The sequence below is a fragment of the Hemitrygon akajei genome, chromosome 23 (assembly GCF_048418815.1).
Source record: "Hemitrygon akajei chromosome 23, sHemAka1.3, whole genome shotgun sequence".
Classification (NCBI taxonomy): domain Eukaryota; kingdom Metazoa; phylum Chordata; class Chondrichthyes; order Myliobatiformes; family Dasyatidae; genus Hemitrygon; species Hemitrygon akajei.
The window spans coordinates 59,262,526-59,285,040 of NC_133146.1; the positions used below are offsets into that span (position 1 = coordinate 59,262,526).

A 22,515-nucleotide genomic window follows, 5' to 3' on the forward strand; every position below is an offset into this window, starting at 1 on the left:
ACAAGTGCCCGATATTACCTAATATGTAGCGGGGGGTTGTGCTGGGGGGAAAAGGGATATAAATAAGAGCAGATTGTAAGGGGAAGTCAGAACGTGCCTTCTCCAGCGACTCCGTCGATTCGCTGTGCCAGTTACGAATTCTGTAATAAACCCAAGTTTTGTAATATTCCGGTGTTGGTTGTCTCTCTTCCTAAACGAACACAGGGCAGAATTTCAAGCCCAACAGAGGTGATGAGTGGAAAAGGCAAAAGGCTGGAGAAGAATGAATATAATGGCCCATTGAAAATGAGAAGAAGGAGGGGCACCAGGGGAAGGTGATAGGCAGGTAAGAGGCCACAGTGGGGAATTGAAGGAGAAGGAATTATTGAACAAGGTTTATTTTCTGCTTTCTTTGAATTCAACATGGGTTCGGTTTTCCTCTCCATTTAAGCTAACTAGGCTTACTGAAAAGTTTATTACACAATTGTGTAACACGTTAAACAAAAGTGAAATGATAGTGTGTTGGAGATTTAAAGGAGTGACTTCCAAATATCCAAAACAAAATTGATTATCTGGTACCACTGCAGCACCAGTTGTGCTGGATTATCAGAGTTTTTATAAACTAATTTTAAAATGTGCCTAATCTTTACAGTAATCTGTACCATACCAATAATTCAAAATCAGTTCTGTTATAATAAATTTGCATTCATAGTTCTGTAAGTGCCTTACTAGTTTTATTGTGTTGATATGTTGCTTTTCTGTTACCGAACGCTTTTTCAGTTCATCCTTCAAGTTATCTTTTTCTGCACAAATCTCCACAATCATTTCCTGATGTTTTCTGTTTTCTTCTGTTAGTCTACAGATGAATAAAAACAAAAGCATAACAAACATTTAGTAAAAGCAAAACAGAGTTCAGTGTAATACTATTCCATTTTTAAACAGTGAAAATTTGGCCAGTTGTTTGTAACTGGGGAACTGGTGACAACCTTGCAAATTTAAACTTTTGATAAAGATTGTTACAATATACTATTATTTTTGCAGCTTTATAGCAATAAGCTAATCGCCTGCTTTACCCATTATTATGCCCAATTAACATAAAAATGCTCTTCATCTTAAGTCCAACTATGACTGATTGGTGGAAGTAAATAAAGGCAAATAGAAATAAGAGTTTTAACCAAAACGAGCCTATCAATCTCGACCTAACTACTTCATCAGGCAGTCTGACAGTCTTCACAAAGCATTGTTTCATCGGACATTTGCTGTGACAAGGAGGGATTGGCAGAGAATACATTTCCAAGGTCAAAAGTAAGTCACGGATTCTTTTCCTCAAGTACTACGTAAACAAGCAGAAACATCATGCGATGGGAAGCAGAGAGATAAAACACAGCACCATTAGAACATATTTGTATATACTTAGGACATATTGTCAAAGTACACATGGAGATAGTTAGAAAAATAATAAAAATGTTATGCACTATAAGGAGGAGTGGTCATGAAAAAGAAACATCAGATTTCTACCAGAATGAGTGAAAATGAATATCCCAAATATTATGTGTAAGATTTGAAAATTATCAGTCTTTCTAGTTTGAGCCTCTGCCCATGTTTCCACTTATAGTCTCTTCATTGCTAAATTAAGACAAGAGCCAGTAATGATAAGCTTTGCAGTGGCTCTTGCAAAATAAAATTCAGATTCCAATGAAGTAATGTTCGTGACTACCAGTGGAATTACTCAATACACATTGTGTAGTCATGTTGAGTAAAGCCTCCGTTTAGAGATGGTAAACAAGATTAATATTTATTTCTCTATTTTCTGCAGTATCCATTAAGATGCTCACTTTAATATATGTAACTGAGCAAGTAACTAAATTTGAGCCATAAATGCATCAGGAAGCCGCAAAATATTAATCCGCTGCTGTAACAAAAGTACTTTGTCTCCAATCACAAAATTAATAGCTATATGAGAAATAGCTTGCCTCACTAACAGAAACTATAGCTAACTACTGTACATAGAATTAAGAAACCTAATAGTGAATATACAGCCTGTTTAGAAACATAGAAATCTACAGCACATTACAGGCCCTTCGGCCACATGTTACGCCGACCATGTAACCTACTCTAGAAACTGCCTAGAATTTCCCTAGCACAGAGCCCTCTATTTTTCTAAGCTCCATGTACCTAAGAGTCTCTTAAAAGACCCTATTGTATCCGCCTCTACCACCTTCACTGGCAGTGCATTCCACGCACACACCACTCTCTGTGTGAACAACTTACCTCTGGCATCCCCCTTGTAACTACTTCCAAGCACCTTAAAAATATGATCCCTTGTGTTAGCCATTTCAGCCCTGGGAAAAAGCCTCTGGGCTCTCCACATGATGAATGCCTGTCATCATCTTATACACCTTTATCAGGTCACCTCTCATTCTCCATTGCTCCAAGGAGAAAAGGCCAAGTTCACTCAACCTATTCTCATAAGGCATGCTCTGCCAATCCAGGTAAAATCCTTGTAAATCTGTTCTGCACCCTCTATATAGTATCCACATTTTTCTTGTAGTAAGGTGACTACAACTGAACAAAGTACTCCAAGTGCAGTCTAACTAAGGTCTTATACAGCTGTAACATTACTTCACGGCTTTTCAACTCAATCCCACAGTTGATGAAGAACAAAACACAGTAAGCCTTCTTAATAATACCGTCAATCTGCGCAGCAGCTTTGAGTGTCCTATGGATATGAACCCCAAGATGTCACTGATCCTGCACATTGCCGAGAGTCTTACCATTAGAGTGAAGGCATTGTGGAGATCTAAAGGAAGTGCTGCACCAGAGAGTATGCATTCAAACCATCATTTTTTTGTCCATTTTAAAATGATTGCTGTGAACCAAATTTTGTCTAAAAGAGTAACATTCCAACTTTGCTGAATTGTTCCAGTCATGTTACATGATCAACTGCACTATCAACTTTATGACATAAATTCTTGTGCAGCACTCAGTGAATACTGTGTTACATCACTTGAATTAAGTATTAAACCAGCATCTTCCAGCTTAAATTTTGGAGATGATGAAAGAGTGTCATTCCACGAAGCAGCACGAATTTGCGCAACATATTGGTTGGTATTACTCCTTCAAAACAAAGCCAAAAACAAATTATATGGTTACACAGTTTGGGTTTGAGAAATCTTGTGGTGCATACACTTCTGAGTACACCTGATTCTGAAGTAATGGTTTTGAATTTGTTACGATGATATAATGCATCCTTTCTGTTGAGAGTTGAGTTGAGAGTTAAGGGGCAAAAGTTTAGGGGTAACACGAGGGGGAACTTCTTTACTCAGGAAGTGGTAGCTGTGTGGAACGAGCTTCCAGTAGAAGTGGTAGAGGCAGGTTCGATTTTGTCATTAAAAAAAAAATTGGATAGGTATGTGGACAGGAAAGGAATGGAGGATTATGGGCTGAGTGCAGGTAGATGGGACTAGGTGAGAGTGAGCATTCGGCATGGACTAGAAGGGCCAAGATGGCCTGTTTTCATGCTGTAATTGTTATATGGTTATATGGTTCTGGTGTCATACAAGAAGTTTATTAAATTTTAAAATATTTAACAATATGGCTTCTGTTTCCTATTCTCCTGATAATTTGATGAAGTGATACATTGCCAATCTTTTAATCTTTTCTTCATCAATTCTTTGTGAATTGAAAATATTCCCGTAGAACATCTTTAATTCTTGCTGCCTTTCCCAAATACACTTCCAACTATTCCTTCTGGTAATAATATCAAAATTTTTTTTAATTTATTTTTTGTAAATTAGAAACATAGTTTCAACATCAGCCCTGGGCACTCCACTCAACTATTTTCTTCAGAATTATCTGCTCCTTTTTTCTTTCAGCCAATTCCATTTCCTGGTGACCAGGACAGAGAAGAGCTTCCAACATTTGGGCACAGCCCTATGCCCTGTATATTACAGAAAGCCTTCTCAGTTTCCCTTTTCTAAATACACATAAACAAACAATTCCCGCAGTCTTTTGCTGAAGACTACGAAATCATATACATTCAGCAGATAACAAATTTAGAGTCATGAACTCATACAGTAATACAGCATGGATACAAGACTATAGCCCAACATGTCCATGCTGGCAATGCTGAACACATGCTACTCTCAATTTCCTGCATTTGGCCCATACCCTCCAGGACATTCCCCTCTATGTACCTATCCAAATGCTTCTCAAATTATACTATTATACCTAACTCAACCACTTTCTCTGGAGTTCATTCTATATAATCACCACTCTGCATGAAATAGTTACCACTCAGGTCCCTTCTAAATCTTTCTTCTCTTACCCTAACCCATGTGCTCTAATTTATGACACCCCTATCCAGGGGGAAAAGAACTGTTACCATCTACCTTATCATTGTCTCTCACAATTTAAGCATTTCTAGAAAGTTGTCTTTCATTCTCCTACATTTTAAAGGATAAAGATCTGGCCTGGCCAACCTCTCCCTATAACTCAGGCCTTCTAGCCCTGGCAACATCCTCGTCAATTGTTTCTATGCTCTCTCTGTTTAATGCCTTTTCTATACCAGGATGACCAGAACAGTATACAGTATACTCCAAATGCAGCATCACCAGCATCACAGTTGGAGTACTCTATACATGTCTGTATAGAGTACTCCAACTGTGGCATCCCCAACTTATACATCTGCCTGTATACAGTTCTCCAAATGTAGCATCACCAACGACTTATACATCTGTCTGTATACAGTACTCCAACTGTAGCATCACCAACTTATGCACCTGTCTGTATACAGTACTCCAACTGTAGCATCACCAACTTATGCACCTGCCTGTATACAGTACTCCAACTGTGGCATCACCAACTTATACATCTGCCTGTATAGACCATAAGATATAGGAGCAGAAGTGGGCCATTTGACCCATCAAGTTTGCTCCACCATTCAATCGGGGTTGATCCAATTTTTCCAGTCATCCCCACTCTCCAGCCTTCTCCCCATACCCTTTGATGCCTGGCTAATCAAGAACATATCTATCTCTGCCTTAAGTGCACCCAATGACTTGGCCTCCACAGACACTCGTGGCAACAAACTCCACAGATTTACCACCCTCTGACTAAAGTAATTACTCCGCATCTCTATTCTAAATAGACATCCTTCAATCCTGAAGTCGTGCCCTCTTGTCCTGGACTTCCCTAACATGGGAAATAACTTTGCCATATCTAATCTGTTCAGGCCTTTTAACATTCAGAATGTTTCCATGTGATCCCCTCTCATTCTCCTCAAATCCAAGGAATACATTCCAAGAGCTGCCAGATATTCCTGATACAGTAACCTTTTCATTTCTGGAATCATTCTCGTGAATCTTCTCTGAACCCTCTGCAATGTCAGTATATCCTTTCTAAAATAAGTCCAAAACTGCACAAAATACTCTAAATGTGGTCTCACGAGTACCTTATAGAGCCTTAACATCACATCCCTGCTCTTATATTCTATACCTCTAGAAATGAATGGCAACATTGCATTTGCCTTCTTCACCACCGACTCAACCTGGAAGTTAACCCTTAGGGCATCTTGCACAAGGACTCCCAAGTCCCTTTGCATCTCTGCATTTTAAATTCTCTCCCCATCTAAATAATAGTCTGCCCGTTTATTTCTTCCAGCAAAATGCACGACCATACACTTTCCAACATTGTATTTCATTTGTCACTTCTTTGCCCATTGCCCTAAACTATCCAAGTCTCTCTGGGCTCTTGTTTCCTCAACACTACCCACTCCTCCACCTACCTTTGTATCATCAGCAAATTTAGCCACAAATCCATTAATCCCATCATCCAAATCATTGACATATATTGTAAAAAGCAGTGCTCCCAACACCGACTCCTGTGGAACTCCACTGGTAACCGGCAGTAGGCCAGAATAGGATCCCTTTATTTCCACTCTGTTTTCTGTTGACTAGCCAATGCTCCACCCATGCTAGTAACTCTCCTGTAATTCCATGGGATCTTATCTTGCTAAGAGCCTCATATGCGGCACCTTGTCAAAGGCCTTCTGAAAATCCAAGTACAGCACATCTAGTGCATCTCCTTTGTCTACCCTGCTTGTAATTTCCTCAAAAAACTACTGTAGGGTAGTCAGCTAGAATTTTCCTTTCAGGAAACTATGCTGGCTTTGGCCGATCTTGTCATGTGTCTCCAGGTAGTCCATAACCTCATCCCTAACAATTGACTCCAATAATTTCCCAACCACTGATGTCAGGCTAACAGATTTCTTTTTTGCTGCCTCCTACTCTTCTTAAATAGCAGAGTATACAGCACTCCAACTGTGGCATCACCAACGAGTTATACATCTGCCTGTATAGAGTACTCCAACTGTAGCATCATCAACAACTTATATAACTGCAGCATAACATCCCAACTCTTATACTCAGTGTCTTGAATTCTGAAAGCCAGTATGCCAAATGTCTTTTACACCACCTTCTCTACCTGTAATGCTGCAACAATTTTCTTCCATAGGGGCAGCAATATTTTGAATTATTATGATGAAAATCCAATATCTATTTGGAAGAAAATCTGATCTAGCCTCTCTGTGATTCTGGACACAGAGCAGTGTTGTTAACTCTCAACTACCCTTTAACACGATAAGGCAATTAATTTAAGGAGAAATTCTGGATAGACAATAAATGCTGGTGCCAGCAAGTTCACACCTCTTTATCCTAAATAATTCTTTAAAAAACTGTACACTACCTCCAGAATGTACATATGCTACTTAAAAACTCACAGAAACCAGACCCAGGAGTTAACTGGCTCTAACTTTTAGGTGAATTAACTTCTTCAGTATACTGAAAGTAACTGGATTATATTAGACTATATCCAGAAAGGAGCCAAACAATCCAATTGATCAGGTGAGTCTTTTGAAAATCCATATTTCCTTTTGCTTCATTCCCTGAGTTTAAAGAAATAGATTTTTCATATGTATCCAAGAGTTTGGGAACATATGTGAATAAAAATTCATTATTAACAACATAATCAAATGACTGTGATGTAAAGCAGTCATCTCTCTTCGGTAAACAGTGACCAATTCTGCAAAGATATCCTTCATAATGCTAATTTTTTTAAAAATCACCAGGCGATATTGCCACAATTCATGCCACACATCTGCTTTATAGGATTTACAACTCTTCTGCACAGAGGAAGCAAAACAGCTTACTATAAATCTATTCTTTATTTTTCATTATTAGAGTGTTTGTAGTGAAGGCATTGCTGATAATAATGATCACTTCTAAATGACCTGATGAGAAATTGATGGGGCTCTTGATTGCAAGGTTACCACAGAGGGGATTAAAGAATCGATCATATTTTTCAGGACTGGAAACCCACAAAGGCTAGATCAGCTTTTCTCAGTCTTTTTGCCCTACAGGAATGCTTGAAATAATTTTCAGTTCTCAAGGAACCCCTGCATAAAAATTATTTTATCTACAGCTCACGGTATGTTAGTGTAAAACGTATTGATAAGTAGCTTTCATTGTAAAGACAGACTTCTTTTGTGTTCCCATTTGGAGTACTGTACTGTGTTCAGTTCTGGACACCTCACTACAGGAAGGATGTGGATACTATAGAGAGTGTAGAAGAGATTTACAAGTATGTTGCTTGGATTAGAGGGCATACCTTATGAGAATAGGTTGAGTGTACTTGACCTTTTCTCGACTTGGAGCGACAGAGGATGAAAGGTGACCTGATAGAGGTATATAAGACGATGAGAGGCATTGATCATGTGGATAGCCAGAAGCTTTTTCCCAGGGCTGAAATGGCAAACATAAGCAGGCATAGTTTTAACGTGTTTGGAAATAGGTACCAAGGAGATGTCAGGGGTAAGTTTTTCCACACAGAGTGGTGGGTATGTGGAATGCACTGCTGGCAGCAGTGGTGGAAGCGAATACGATAGGGTCTTTTAAGAGCCTCTTAGATAGGTACATGGAGCTTAGAAAAGTAGTGGGCTATGCGGTGAGGGGAATTCTATGCAGCTTCTAGAGTAGGTTACATGGTTGGCACAACATTGTGGGCCTAAGGGCCTGTAATGTGCTGTAAATTTCTATGTATGCTATTGCTTAATAAGAATGGCATAATAAATAACTAAACGAGAAAGTCACAAAAACTATGAAAACAATACAATTCACTTTTAACCTACACAATCCACCTTTTGCAATGTTTACAACAACAGCAAAGCAGCAGGCTAGCAGCTGAGTCGCACCTCATGAAAATCCTTTCTTTAGAATAAAATTTCCCTCCAATTTTCTAGTATACTGGTAGCTTGTTCACTCCCATAAGTCGGTTGGTGGCACGCAAGGTGAAGTTGGGGGAGGGAGAGGCTGACATCACAGCCCAAGTTGGGCAAGTCCGTTCAATGCTCAGAAAATGCACTTCACACTTATTAGCCTACTGTCCTCCCCTTTGTGCAATAGCACACTCAACAATTATCAACCTACCGCCCTCCCCTTTGTGCAATAGCACACTCAACAATTATCAACCTACCATCCTCCCCTCCGTGCAACAGCACGCTCAACAATTATCAACCTACCATCCTCCCCTCCCTGCAATATAGCACTCACCATCAGCCTATAGTCCTCCCCCCTGTGCTATATGGTACTCACCAATCATCAGCATACCATCCTCCTCCCCCCCACCCCCTTGCAATACAGTGCTTACCAATCATCAACAGTCTCCCCTATATCATGTCAAAAACTGAGACTGGACTCAATCAAATAACCCTGGTCCTATTGCACACTGCCATATTAGACTGAGACACCTCTAACAACATTGCTAATGGGCCTGCTCGATCACTGCCCACTACTGGTTGGTATTGTACTATGTGCGAAGTTCAAAAAACAATATTTATTTGTTTTTAATCATGATCTCTCACAGAACCCTGGTTGAGAAACCCTGGGCTAGTGTATAGAGATGGGAAGATTTATTTTTTGTTTTATTTATTTATTTATTTAGAGATACAGTGCTGAACAGGTCCTTCCTACCTTTCGAGCAATGCTATCTGAGCCAACCCTGTTTTAACCTTAGCCTAAACATGAGACAATTTACAATGACCAATTGACCTACTAACTTGTATGGCTTTGGAATGTGAGAGGATACTGAAGCTTTAAGGGAAAACTCACACATTCCACAGGGGGACGTACAAACTCCTTACAGACAGTGCCAAAATTGAACTACAATCTCCGATGCCTATAGCTGCTTTAGCGTAGCTAACTGCTATGCTATGATGTTATTTCAATTTTTACACAATTCCTCAACTGTAATCATTTTTATATTTTGAAGCTTCATAATTTCATATTTCCTGTTAGAAACAAAACTCAACGTCAGACTTAAACATCACAATCTCTAATCAGTCCAAACTCTGGACTATTAACTCATTAACATGTACACGTCTCCAATCTACTCTCAATAGCTTACCTTAAAATAAATTATTGATAAATGGTACCCAATCCTTCAGTCTGAAAATGTTTGTTTTCTACATCAAAATGACTGAGTGCTAAATTCACCTATTTATTAAAATAATATGAATCAGTCAATGGCATGTGTTTGTCTAAGAGGATGAAATGCAATACTGATGTTCTTTTCTCTAGATCCTGGAAGACACATTTGCCTAGATATAAGACAGGGTGAGGCATGATGTTTCACAGAAAGTGATGGCATAAGCCCAAGGGTTATCTGCTCATAGAAATGCTCAGGTATATCCATTGTCTATTGTTCTATATACTACAATGACACAATAGTATTTACCGATTTCTCTGTTACTAATATACCTTATTTCTATTGACAAAGTTATCAGGATTTTTAAAATCTCTTGCAATTAATACTCACTTCTTTATTTTGCCTGCTTGATGAAGACATTTATTTTGCAGAGATTCATTGAATATGACTACAGCTCTTCTTTCTTTTGTAATTCCATTAGGTAAACTGGTAGTCACTGACGGATCTGTTGAAAAATTACTATATTCTGATTCTAGCTCATCCAGCAAAGCATCTTGAGAAGATTCAAATTCCATCCTGGATATTAGATCCTTAGTTATCTTGGTATCAAAAGGACTTGCTGAATCAATCTTCTGTGAAGGGTGAGATACGCATTTGCACCAATCAGTAGTCTCTGCCTGTGTCGACTTCTCTGATATGGGATTAAATGTTTGATCACTGACTGATGTAACAAATTCTCCACAATCAATCACTTTTTCTTTACATTCTGTTCCTATTCCCATATTACTACTGAAAGACGTTAGAGCACATGGTTCTCCACTTCCACCAGGATCTGCCAAGTTATTCATATACTGTTCAATCTTTACATTCACTTGTGTTTCAGCAAATCCATCGCTATGTTCTGAATTTATATCTTCTTTTAATGTTAGTGTCTTGGTTGCTGAATACATCTCTGACTCAAGACATGTGCCATTTTGTGCATAAGTTTCCTCATCTGTGATGCCATTAACAACTTCATCACTTTTGACACCATCAATCATCGACAGATTTACTTTCTCATGGTCACAATTTGACATCTGTTCATCAGTCTCTAGTGTAACCAGCTCATCTGCTTGTTGTTCCATTCTCTGTCACTCAAATATTTATCCTGTAACAATTGAAACAAAAAAAAGGCATTGAAATGACAAGATCAGGCATGTATATGAACTGAATTATGTATTGAAAATAATGGCAATTATTCATAACTGCTTTCTCATACAATGGAAACAGTTCCAAAGACAAATAGATTTTGTATTAGCTGCTCCATACGGTAACTTAATTCAAATACAGCAACTGTGACAAATAAAAACATATAAAAGCATTAATTTATATGATGCAGTCTGATTCTTACGATTTACTTATTGAGATACAATGCGCAATAAGCCCTTCCAGCCATGCTGCCCAGCAATCCCCCGATTTAATCTGATCCTAATCACGAGACAATTAACTTACAATGACCAGTTAACCTACCAACTGGTACGTTTTTGGACTGTGGGAGGAAACCAGAACACTCGGAGGAAACCCACATGGTCACAGGGAAAACAAACTCCTTACAGACAGCAGCGGGAATTGAACCGGGGTCACCTGTACTGTAAAGTATTGTGCTACCGTACTACCGTACTGTCCAAAAATTGGAAGATATAACATATTACAATATTGTAAGTAATTAACTATGGAGCTATAGACCCCTTACATCTCTGAAGTGAGTTTGTTTAGTTGCTTCATCAGTATTTAAACAAGGATTTCAATCAAGCAGAGGCTTAGTTAAAATTCTTCATTAACAATTGAAGAAGCAGCTTAAAAATAAATTATGCAGGCCTTTAACCAAGACCAACAAAAACTTATATCATTTACATACATGTATTTTAGCCAGAGAGTGGTGAATCTGTGGAATTCTTTGCCACAAGCAGCTGTGGAGGCCATCTTTATGGACATTTAAGGCAGAGGCTGATAGAATCTTGATTAGTCAGGACATGAAGGGATACGGGAAGAAGGCAGGAGATTGGGGCTGAGAAGAAAATTGGATCCGCCATGATGAAAAGGCAGAGCAGACTCACTGGGTCAAATGGTCTAATTCTGCTCCTATATCTAATGGTCTTATAACAATGCAAAAGTCCAAAAAAATTGAAGACACTAGAACAGCAGGAAATTTCTTTACTGAATTCAGACAAACGAATATTGCAAATATAAATGCATGATGATCACCGCTGCCATCTTGTCCAAGGTAGTGGATTTGGCCCAGTACATTATGGGTAAAGCCCTCTCAACCATGGAGCACATCTACATGAAACGCTGTCATAGGAAAGCAGCATCCAGAGATCATACTCTCCTGCTGCTGCCATCGGGTAGAAGATACAAGAGCCTTAGGACTCACACCACCAGGTACAAGAACAGCTAGAACCACTCAACCACCAGGCTCATGAACTAAAAGGAAAAACTACAATCACTTGCCCATCTATTGAGATGTTTCCACAACCAACAATCTCACTTGAAGGACTCTTTATCTCATTATTTATTGCTATTTATTCATATTTGCATTTGCACAGTTTGTTGTCTTCTGCACTCTGGCTGATCTCTCATTGATCCTGTTATAGTTACTGTTCTACAGATTTGCTGGGTATGCCCACAGGAAAAAGAATCTCAGTGTTGTATATGGTGACATATATGTACTTAGATAATAAAATTTACTTTGACTTTAAATTGCTTCACACTACTGCATTAACTTTATTAGTTTTTATACAAATAGTTTCACTAATCTAAAAGCACACACTAAAGCATTTTTAAGTAAAAATGTCATGAAATTGTTGGGAGAAATGGCAATTTTTTTATTGAAGTGGTATGTTTTAAGATAGGTCTTAAAATTGTAAAGAAATAAATCAGGTAGCAAAGTGAAAGTGAATAACAGATGGGAAAATGTTTTAGTAGTATACAGTATTCAGTGACAGTAACTGAACAGACCAAAAAGTTTAAGAAAGTTCTTATTGATTTATTTCAGTTTCTTTAAGCTTTAAGAATGAAGCTCAGACAATGAAAGAAGTAAAATTAGTTCATGATGAGAAACACGAGGTCATTTGGAAGTCTGGATGATCACCAAGCTTGGCAAAACGTTTGCAGACATTCCAGCTCCAATCGAGAAGTCATCATCAGTGCATATTTGAGGGTGTTGACTCCTCAAAATGCCAGCTTATCCTACGGGGTCTGAATGATTATTGATTAGACATTGTGATCTGATTGGCTGGTTCAAAACATTATGAACAGTTTAGCAGTAGAAAATTCTAATTGGCTAGCTTTGAGTGAAGTCCGTTGGAAGTGCTTGCTTCACTGTCTAGATCCTGAGACTACCAGCAATTTGTTAATTGTTGAAGTTGTTGTTTCTCTTTTTTCCATGAGGTTCATATACCATATCTACGCTGATATGTTTTTTGATGGACCCTACTGTAGAGGACCATGCTTCAAGAAATTCTTGTTCTTGCTGGAGTCAAGATTCTGGCTGTCATTCAGCTGAAATGGTGTCTTTCTTCATCTTCATGAACTGATACTGGCAAGAGTGGGTTGTGCCTTCTGCTTGCTAGCTAATGCTCATTAGCTTGGTCGATAGTTTTCTTCCTGTTTGACTAACGTAATACTTATCACAGTCTCTACACTGGACTTTGCAGATAACATTTGTTTCAGTTACATATTGTTGCACTTTCAGTTTTGGTAGGTTCCTCCTCGAAGTTGCTGTCTGCTTGTGAGCAACTGCGATGTTGTGTTACTAAAGCAGTCTTGCTGTCATTTCTGAGATGTTCTTTATGTACAGCAATACAATTAATTTGTTCATTGTTCATATCGTTTGTATACTCGGGTTTCTGTGTCTGTGGTGTTGCAATGGGACTCAATTCTCTTGAATAAGGTCTTCATGCAGCTTTGTTTATGAGTATCAGCTAGTGAGCAAAAGGCACAACCCACTCTTGCTATTATCTCTGCTCATGAAGACGAAGGAGGACACCATTACAACTGGACGACATCCAGAGTCTTGACAAGCAAGAACAAGAAAATACGAGAATTTGCCTTCTTCTGGGCAGTGTCTTTACAAGGCAGGTGACCCCCGCCATTATTGATATTCTTCAGAGATTGTTTACCTGGCATCAGTGGTCACATAACCAGCAATTGTGATATACACCAGCCACTCTTACGACCATCCACCACCTGCTACCATTGCTTCACATACCTTGATCTGGGGTGGTGGGGTAAAGCAGGTGCTACACCTTTCCCAAGGGTTACCTGTAGGATAGCGAAGGGAAGAAGTGCCTTACACCTCCTTTGGTAGAAATCAGAATCTGGTTTATTATCACCGGCATGTGTTGTGAAATTTGTTAACTTAGCAGCAGCAGTTCAATGCAATACATGATAATATAGAAGTAAATAAATAAATTACAGTAAGTATATACATGTATATTAAATAGATTTAAAATAGTGCAAAAACATAAATAGTGTTTAAGGGTTCAATGTCCATTTAGGAAACAAATGGCAGATAGGAAGATGCTGTTCCTAAATCGCTCTGCATACCTTCAGGATTCTGTACCTTCTTCCATATAATAACAATGAGAAAAGGGCATGCCCTGGGTTAAGGGGGTCCTTAATAATGGACATCAACTTTCTGAGGCACCACTACTTGAAAATGTCTTGGGTACCATGGAGGCCTGTACCCAAGATGGAGCTGACCAATTTTATAACTTTCTGTAGATTCTTTCAAGCTGTGCAGTAGCTCCCACCATACCAGACAGTGATACAGTCTGTCAGAATGCTCTCCACAGTACATCTATAAAAGTTTTGAGTGTTTTATTTGACAAACCAAATCTCTTCAAACTCATAATGAAATATAGTCGCTGCCTTGCCTTTTTCATAGCTGCATCGATATGTTGGGATCTCTAGATACTCAAAGATCTTGACATCAAGGAACCTGAAATTGCTCACTCTCTGCACTTCTGATCTCTCTATGAGGATTAGTTCATGTTTCCACATCCTACCCTTCCTGAAGTCCACAATCAGCTCTTGCATCTTAAGCCAGAGATGTATCAACATTTATGTGGAAAGGATTACCAGTGAAAATGGAAATTTTAAACCAGTTAAGGATGTGGTAAAGCAGAGATTCCCAACCTGAGTCAATGGACCCCTCGGTTACTGGTAGCAGTCCGTGACATAAAAAATGTTGGGGACTCCTGTTGTAAAGGAAATTGAAAGGAACCACTGTTGAAAATTATAAGTAAAATACCAGTTGGACATGTGGTCAAGGGTGGCGTAGTCATCAAATTAGGAAATTAATTGTTAATTAATATGCAGGATGAGAAAAACCCAAATTAAAAGAATAATTAATTTAAGGAAAATGATTTAGTACTACTATTGACTAGATTACAAGTTGAGCACAACTGACAGTTGACATTCCAAGCTGTAGACTTTTTTTTAAAAAGGTAAATGAACCACAAATTGGTGTAGAAACCTCAGATAAGAAGACCTCTTGGGGGCTGATATGTGGAAAGTCTGTTTTGAAGGGTTTTAACCTCCGAAGATATAGCGGGAGAATTGTTGAAAGATCGTAGATAATTCTGAACCATTTAGACTTTTTTTTCTGTAGCATCTAAATATACCAACTGCCTTTTTTGTTTCGTATGCTTTTGTAAAGTTTCTTTTAAGTAATTATCTTGATTTTCTTATGTTTTAAAGAAAGACTGGACAATTTAAAGATGGCGATTTTTTTCTTCTGTGCAAATATTTCAATGACGATGAATTTGAAGCCTGAAGTTGAATGACTTATAATGGTTTGAGTGTCTCGCGGTGTAAAGACTGATAAAATTAGAAGATTTGATGGTGACAGAAAGTCTTTATTTTAAAATGTATTTTTATTTTTGAAAAAGACTGATTTGGAGGGTTTCAACCTTAGAAGATATAGTGCGAGAACTGTTAATAGACTGTAGTTAAGTTTGAACCATCTAGAACTTTATTTTCAATATTTAAATGAATCAATTTTTTTTTTTATTCTGTATGCTTTATTGTGGATCTTTTTTAATGTAATTATTTGGATTTTCTTGTGTTTTAAAGACAGATTCGACAATTTAAAGATGGCAACTGTTTTTCTTTTGTGAAAATATTCCAAGAATTGTTTTGGATGTGTTTTTCTTCCCTTATCTAATATTATGAAGGTTACTTTCAAATTGAAGGTTATTTGCTTTCACAAGAAAAACATTATCCTTCCAAGTTAATTATATTTAGATATATGTTGACTGAAATGAGATTTATATTCGGTAGAGGGAGATAGAGATTACTTTTTTAAAAATTATTATTTTTACTCAGCTAGGCGGAGCTGCATTCGCGTCTATGCTTTTCTTGGGGCTTGCGTCGATTAACATCGACTTGTTTCTGGGCTTTGCAGTTCGAGTGTTTTTTTAAATTTTATTATTCCCATTATGGAATCCCGGAGTATACACTAATTATTTTTATTGTTGTTCATCTCCGCCATTTTCGATCACTTTATCCTGACATGCATCAAACTACTTTTTTTAGATACAAAGTATCATGATGACATCTAAACAGTTAAATGTTTTAACTTGTAATGTTTGCGGTTGGAATCACCCTATTAAGCATAAGAAAACATTTAAGGTTATAAATCCATTCCAGCCTGATATAATTTTTGCTCAAGAGATGCGTATCAGGTTATGTGATAAAAATTGATTTTTTAAATTTTGAAAGAACCCTCTATTTCATGCAAATTCCCAGAGTAAAACTAGGGGTGTCTCTATTTTTATCGATTCTAATATTCCTTTTAGTCAGGAGGATATTATAGCTGATATTAATGGTAGATTTTTAATTGTTAAAGGAATAATTTGTATTAAGAAAATGGTTTTGGTTAATATTTATGGACCAAATGTTGATGATCCCTTATTTTTTAAAGCCGTTTTTGCTCAATTACCTGATTTAAATGAATATACGTTATTAATGGGTGGTGATTTTAATACTTGCTTAAATCCTTTAATGGATAAGTCATCATCCAAACATCAACTTCCTAACCGTTCTGCATCACTTATTAATTTCTTTTTAAATTGATTATGGTTTGAGATCTGGAGGCATATGCATCCTAATGATAGAGAATATTCCTTTTTCTCACATGTTCATAATAAATATTTGAGAATTGACTATTTTATAGTCGACCCTAGACTTTTATGTAATGTTCAGAAATGTGAGTATGATGCGATTGCTATTTCTGATCATGCTCCTTTAAATTTAATGCTTGAATTTGAAGATGTTGTTTTGACCAGACCATTTTGGCGTATTCCAGAACATTTATTACAAAGTGCAGAATGTGTTGAGTTTATTGAAACTCAGATAAAAGAGTTTTTTCTCTTTAATAATATAGGAAACATTTCCAAGTTATTAATTTGGGATACATTGAAAGCTTACTTACCTGGTCAAATTATATCGTATATAGCTAAATTGAAGAATGGAATTAGATAAAATTTCTAAACAAATTAAAGAATTGGATAACATTAATGCAATCTCTCCAAATGTTGTTTCATTTAAAAGAGCAGAACTACAATCACAATATAATTTATTATTAACATATCCTATTGAAGGATATTTGCTTAAATTGAAAAGTCAATTTTATATCTCTGGGTTAAAAATAATAAGCTCTTAGCTTCCCAACTAAGAGCAGTTAGAGCTAAAAGACAAATTTTAAAGATTCGTAAAAACAATGGAGATATACTAAGTAACTATGAGGATATTAATAATACTTTTCAAGATTTTTATTCTGATCTTTGTAGATCTCAATTTCCTGCAGATTCCTCCAAAATGAAATCTTCTTTACATAAGATTAAATTTCCACAAATTTCTGATGAAGATCAACAGATGCTTGATGCTCCAATTACCGAGCATGAAATTCAGAAAGCTATTTTATCAATGCAATCAGGTAAAGCTCCCAGACTTGGTGGTTATTCGGTGGGATTTTTCAAAAAATTTGAAAGATTACTTTCTCCGTATCTTTTGGAAATGTTTCATGAATCCTTTGAGAAGGGTAATTTACCTTCTTTTTATGAAGTATCTATTTCTTTAATTCTTAAAAAAGATAAAGACCCTGTTGAATGTTCATCATATAGACCTATTTCGTTATTAAATGCGGATGCAAAAATTCTTTCTAAAATAATGGCTAACCGCTTAGAAAATATTATCTCTATGGACCAAATGGGCTTTTATTAAAGGCCGTTACTCTTTCTCTAATGTTCGGAGATTGATGAATATTATTTATTCACCATTATCTAAGCAACCTCAATGTGTTATCTCTCTTGATGCAGAAAAGGCATTTGATAGAGTTGAGTGGCCATACTTGTTGAAAGTATTAGAAAAATTTGGTTTTGGTAATAATTTTAATAGATGGATTCAAATGATCTATAAGAACCCTATTGCCACAGTCATTACTAACAATTATAGGTCTTCTTTCTTTTCATTTTCTCGTGGTACTAGACAGGGATGTCCATTAAACCCTTTATTATTTAATCTTGCATTTGTGCCTTTAGCTATAACATTACAGGAGGCCAAAAACATTCATGGTATCTCTGTAAATGGAACCATACATAAGACTTCTCTTTATGCAGATGATCTTTTGATTTTTATTTCGAATCTTGAGGAATCAATTCCTAATCTTTTGGAAACACTTAAAAGATTTCGGAAAATTTTCAGGATATAAACTTAATTTGAATAAAAGTGAATTGTTTCCATTAAATGCTCCTGTTAGTACATATAATGATATTCCTTTTAGAATTGTTAATACATTTAGATATTTAGGTATTATAATTACTAAAAAATATAAAGATCTTTATAAAGCTAATACAGTTCCTCTAGTAGACTCCATGAAATTATTATTTTCTAGATGGAATCCACTTACTCTTTCTTTAATAGGTCGCATCCATGTTGTGAAAATAATGATTTCACCTAGATTTTTTTACATTTTCCAAAATATACCTATCTTTTTAACTAAAAATTTTTTGATCAAATTGACTCTTAATTCTTCCTTTATTTGGAACAATAAGAGACCAAGAATTAACAAGTACCATTTACAAAAACCCAAAAAAGATGGTGGACTTACACTTCCTATTTTAAGACTGTATTATTGGGCTGTAAATATTAGACAATTATGTTTTTGGTTATACTGGCGTGTTAAGAGCCAAAACCCACTTTGGGTTGATTTGGAATTAAAAGCTGTTAAACAATTTCATTTAACTTCAATATTAGGAGCTCTATTACCTTTACAGCTCTCCAAAATTCCAAATTTAAATTTTTACCTGGTAAAAATCTTTACGGACTTGGATTCAGTTTCATAATTTTTAAAATTTTAAACAATTTAAGTTGTCTAGTTTTTTTATATCAAAACTTTTCATTTAAACCTTCAATAACTGACCCCATTTTTCTCCAATGGAAAATTAAAGGGATCCATTTTTTTACAGATTTATTTTATAATGGTCGATTGATGACTTTTGAAGAGTTAATTAATAAATACTCTCTTGATCATTCACATTTTTTGCAATATTTTCAGATTAGACATTTTTTACAACAATATTTACCTAAGTTTCCATACTTACAAGAATCTGATTTGTTGGATACCATTTTGAAATTGAATCCCTTAGTGAAAGGTTTCATTAGCAGAATTTATAATTTACTCTTGTTACAACAAGAGAACCTATCACTAAAGATTAAACAAGATTGGGAGAGAGAACTTAATATGACCTTTGTGAATGAAGATTGGTTTCGAATTTTGAAAAATGTAAATTCTTCCTCTATATGTGCCAATCACTGTCTAATTCAATTTAAAATTGTCCATCGTTATTATTTAACAAAGGAGACACGAAAATATTTCCTAGTGTAGATAATTATTGTGATAGATGTAAATCTGAAGTAGCTACTTTGTCACATATGTTCTGGTCATGTTCTTCATTAAACTGTTTTGGAAATCTTTATTTTCTACAATCTCTAAAGCTTTGAAAATTAATTTACAACCTAATAGATTAACTGTTCTATTTGGAATAGTTCCGCATCACATTCAAGGTATTTCATCTTCAGATCAACATGTAATTGCATTTGTTATATTGTTGGCAAGAAGGGCTATTTTATTAAAACGGGAAGATATCTCTTCCCCTACATTGATTGAATGGTTTTCTCAAGTAATGTTATGTCTCAGCTTGGAAAAAATTAGAAGTAGAACTTTTGAACCTTGATTTGATTTTGAGAGAACATGGGGTCCTTTTGCCAATTATTACCATTTAATTTGAATTATTCTATATGGTTTCCTTCCAATTTTATTATCTTTTTAAAAAAATGTGAATTGGCAGTTGATGAATTCTTTTTCTATATATTTAGATGATGGTTAAACGTATTGCTTCCAGGGGTTGATTCCTAATGGGTTTTTTTTTTGTAGTTAATGGGGTTTTTTTCTCAGTTAGATGGGGTTCTTTTCTCCCCTTTTTTTCTATATATAATTTTTTTTCATTTTTATATATTTTGATTAGTTTTTTTCTTCTTCAGCTCTATTAATTGTATACATATCAATTTGTTGATATTTTGTATTATTCTATAGTTGTAGAAGATTATGTATTAATAAAAAGATTCTCAAAATGAAAATGAAAAGAATCTGAGATCAAGATGTGTCTTCCCATATGCTTTAATGAACAAGTCATTGATGATTCGGAGCTCCTCAATGCGCCTGCACAGCATTTGTCAATTGAGGAAAACAACGCTTAAAGATCAAACATTCAAGCCTCATGGTCTATTAGATGGCCATGTTCTGGAAGGATAAGCATCACATGGAGATTTAGCTGTGGGAAGAGACTGGGTAGGCTGGGTTTGCTTTCCCTGGAGTAGAGGAGGATAAGGTATACAAAATTATAGGCAGTAGGTTGTCAGAATCTTCTTCTTATGGTAGACGGTGTAGGTTTTAACTGAGAGGAAGGAATTTTAAAACAAATTTGAGGAAGTTTTTTTTCAAACTACAATGAGTGAATGACACTGATAACTCACCACTGGAGAAGGAATATATACAGGAATTTGCATAGGCAAGACACAGAGTGTGTGGAGTAAGTAAAGGCAAATAGGATTAGTTAGATGGAAAAAGAGCTCGGCATGGTTATGGTGGACTGAAGGGCCTATTTCCTCTTGTACAAATCTATGACTTTTCAATTCTCAGTACTGAAATTATAACAAAAAGCTCAATATAGCTGAGTAGACCACTCCACCACCAAAGTCCCAAAACAGACAGTTCATGAATATTTTCAAAGGCCCCTTGAACACAATACAAAATATCAATTTATTCTTGGATATCACAGGTTTATGACCTCTCAAAATAAGGCTTCATCTCACCCTAGTATAATTTATTTTGGCTAAGAAACAGAGGGCTAGGAAAAGAGATTCTAACAAGGAAGATAATTCTTAGGAATCCAGATACTGTGGCCACCTAATGAAGCTTTTAGACTCAAGAGCAAGAGTTGGATGCAAGTAGGTGCAACTTCATGGAAGATGTTCCCTTTATTCTGATGATGTTTCTGCATGGTCCCCAGGATTCAGTATAAGCATTATTAGTGAACCCTTTAAAGGTCTTAATTTGGTGGCATAGATTATCAAAGTTATCCTACAGTAGTGAAGGATAGTCAGCACAATGTTTCTCCAAGTCAAGTCCATGAAGGAAGCAGAAAGTCTCCATTCCAGAGTGACAAACTCTACCTTCGGTAGCAACAATACATCTCAACTTCTGAATGAAATATGTTTCAAAAATTGGGATTCTCAATCATCCAATAATCAATGAAGAACATCACCCTTGATAATGATAAATTCCTGTCAATGTCACTTTGAGAGCATAATTACATCCTTCCCATAAGTCTAAATCATGGTAGCAGGGGACGTCACGTGATGATGTAGGATCGAGACGTGGAAATCCAGTTCTCCCGTAAAAAAACAGTAAAATAATGTTTAAATAAAGAAAAGTTAGTAAATACTTTTTTAAAATTACTTATAAACTACTCAGGATTGTCTTAAGATTTGTCTCCTAAACAGAAGCAGAAGAAAACTACTACTTTGAAGACAATACAAGTTGGAAAAGAATCAAGGCCGGCCGCCATGAAAGAACCTCGGGCTCAAGTGCATTTTACCTCCGGCGATACAGAACAGGAAACTGCAGCAATATCAACCGTTTCAAAAAAAAGAGCAACAGGAATTGCGCATGCGTGAAGGAAGGGGCATGCGCAAACACGAGCAACCCAAACTACAAATCCCAGCTATGATCAGAACTGAAAGTGAAAGTGAATATGCGGTGGAATCAGATTCTCTGGTTAAATCAGACGAAGATGAAGAGACAAACAAAGAAGAGCAACAGGAAGAGGTTGGAGGTGATATTGGAGACATAAAAAAATCTCTGGTGCAAATAATGCATGAATTAAAAGCATTAAAAGTAATAAAAAAATATTAAAATATGAAGATTATGTTTGATAAAATGATGAAAAGACAGGACAAAATGGACAAGAAAATTAAAAACTTGGAAGAAACAACGGGAGACACCATTGATAGAGTGAATAAAATGGAAGATAATATTTCTGCCTGGACATCAGAAAGAAAACGGTTGTTGGAAAAAGTGGATGTACTTGAAAATTTTAGCAGACGAAATAATATTAAGATTGTTGGACTTAAAGAGGTATAGAGGGAGAAGATCCAATAAATTTTTTTCAAAAATGGATTCTGGAAATTTTGGAAATGGAGGAAGGAACCCAGTTAATTGAAATTGAAAGCTCACAGAGCCTTAAGATCAAGACCTCAAGTTGATCAAAACCCACGATCAATCTTGATAAAATGCTTAAGATATCAAGATAAAGAAAAGATCCTGAAGGCGGCTGCCCAACGTGCCAGAAAGAGAAACGGGCCATTGATGATAGAAGGGAAAACAGTTCTTTTCTATCCTGATATAAGCTATGACCTTTGGAAGAGAAAGAAGGAATTTAACCCAGCGAA

The 22,515-nt window shown here is 36.3% G+C and overlaps 1 protein-coding gene across 7 annotated transcripts in view; it reads right to left on the bottom strand.

Moving 5' to 3' along the window:
* Window positions 1-22,515, bottom strand: part of ccdc186 (coiled-coil domain-containing protein 186) — a 124,007-nt gene that overhangs the window by 90,827 nt on the left and 10,665 nt on the right. For all 7 annotated transcript variants that reach the window (XM_073027800.1, XM_073027797.1, XM_073027798.1 and 4 more), the window contains exons 2-3: window positions 9,850-10,606; window positions 709-835 (exon numbers count right to left, since the gene is read on the bottom strand). In XM_073027800.1, coding sequence (XP_072883901.1) covers window positions 709-835; window positions 9,850-10,583 — 861 coding nt within the window. In that variant the 5' untranslated portion in view covers window positions 10,584-10,606. The remainder of the gene's footprint in view (window positions 1-708; window positions 836-9,849; window positions 10,607-22,515) is intronic.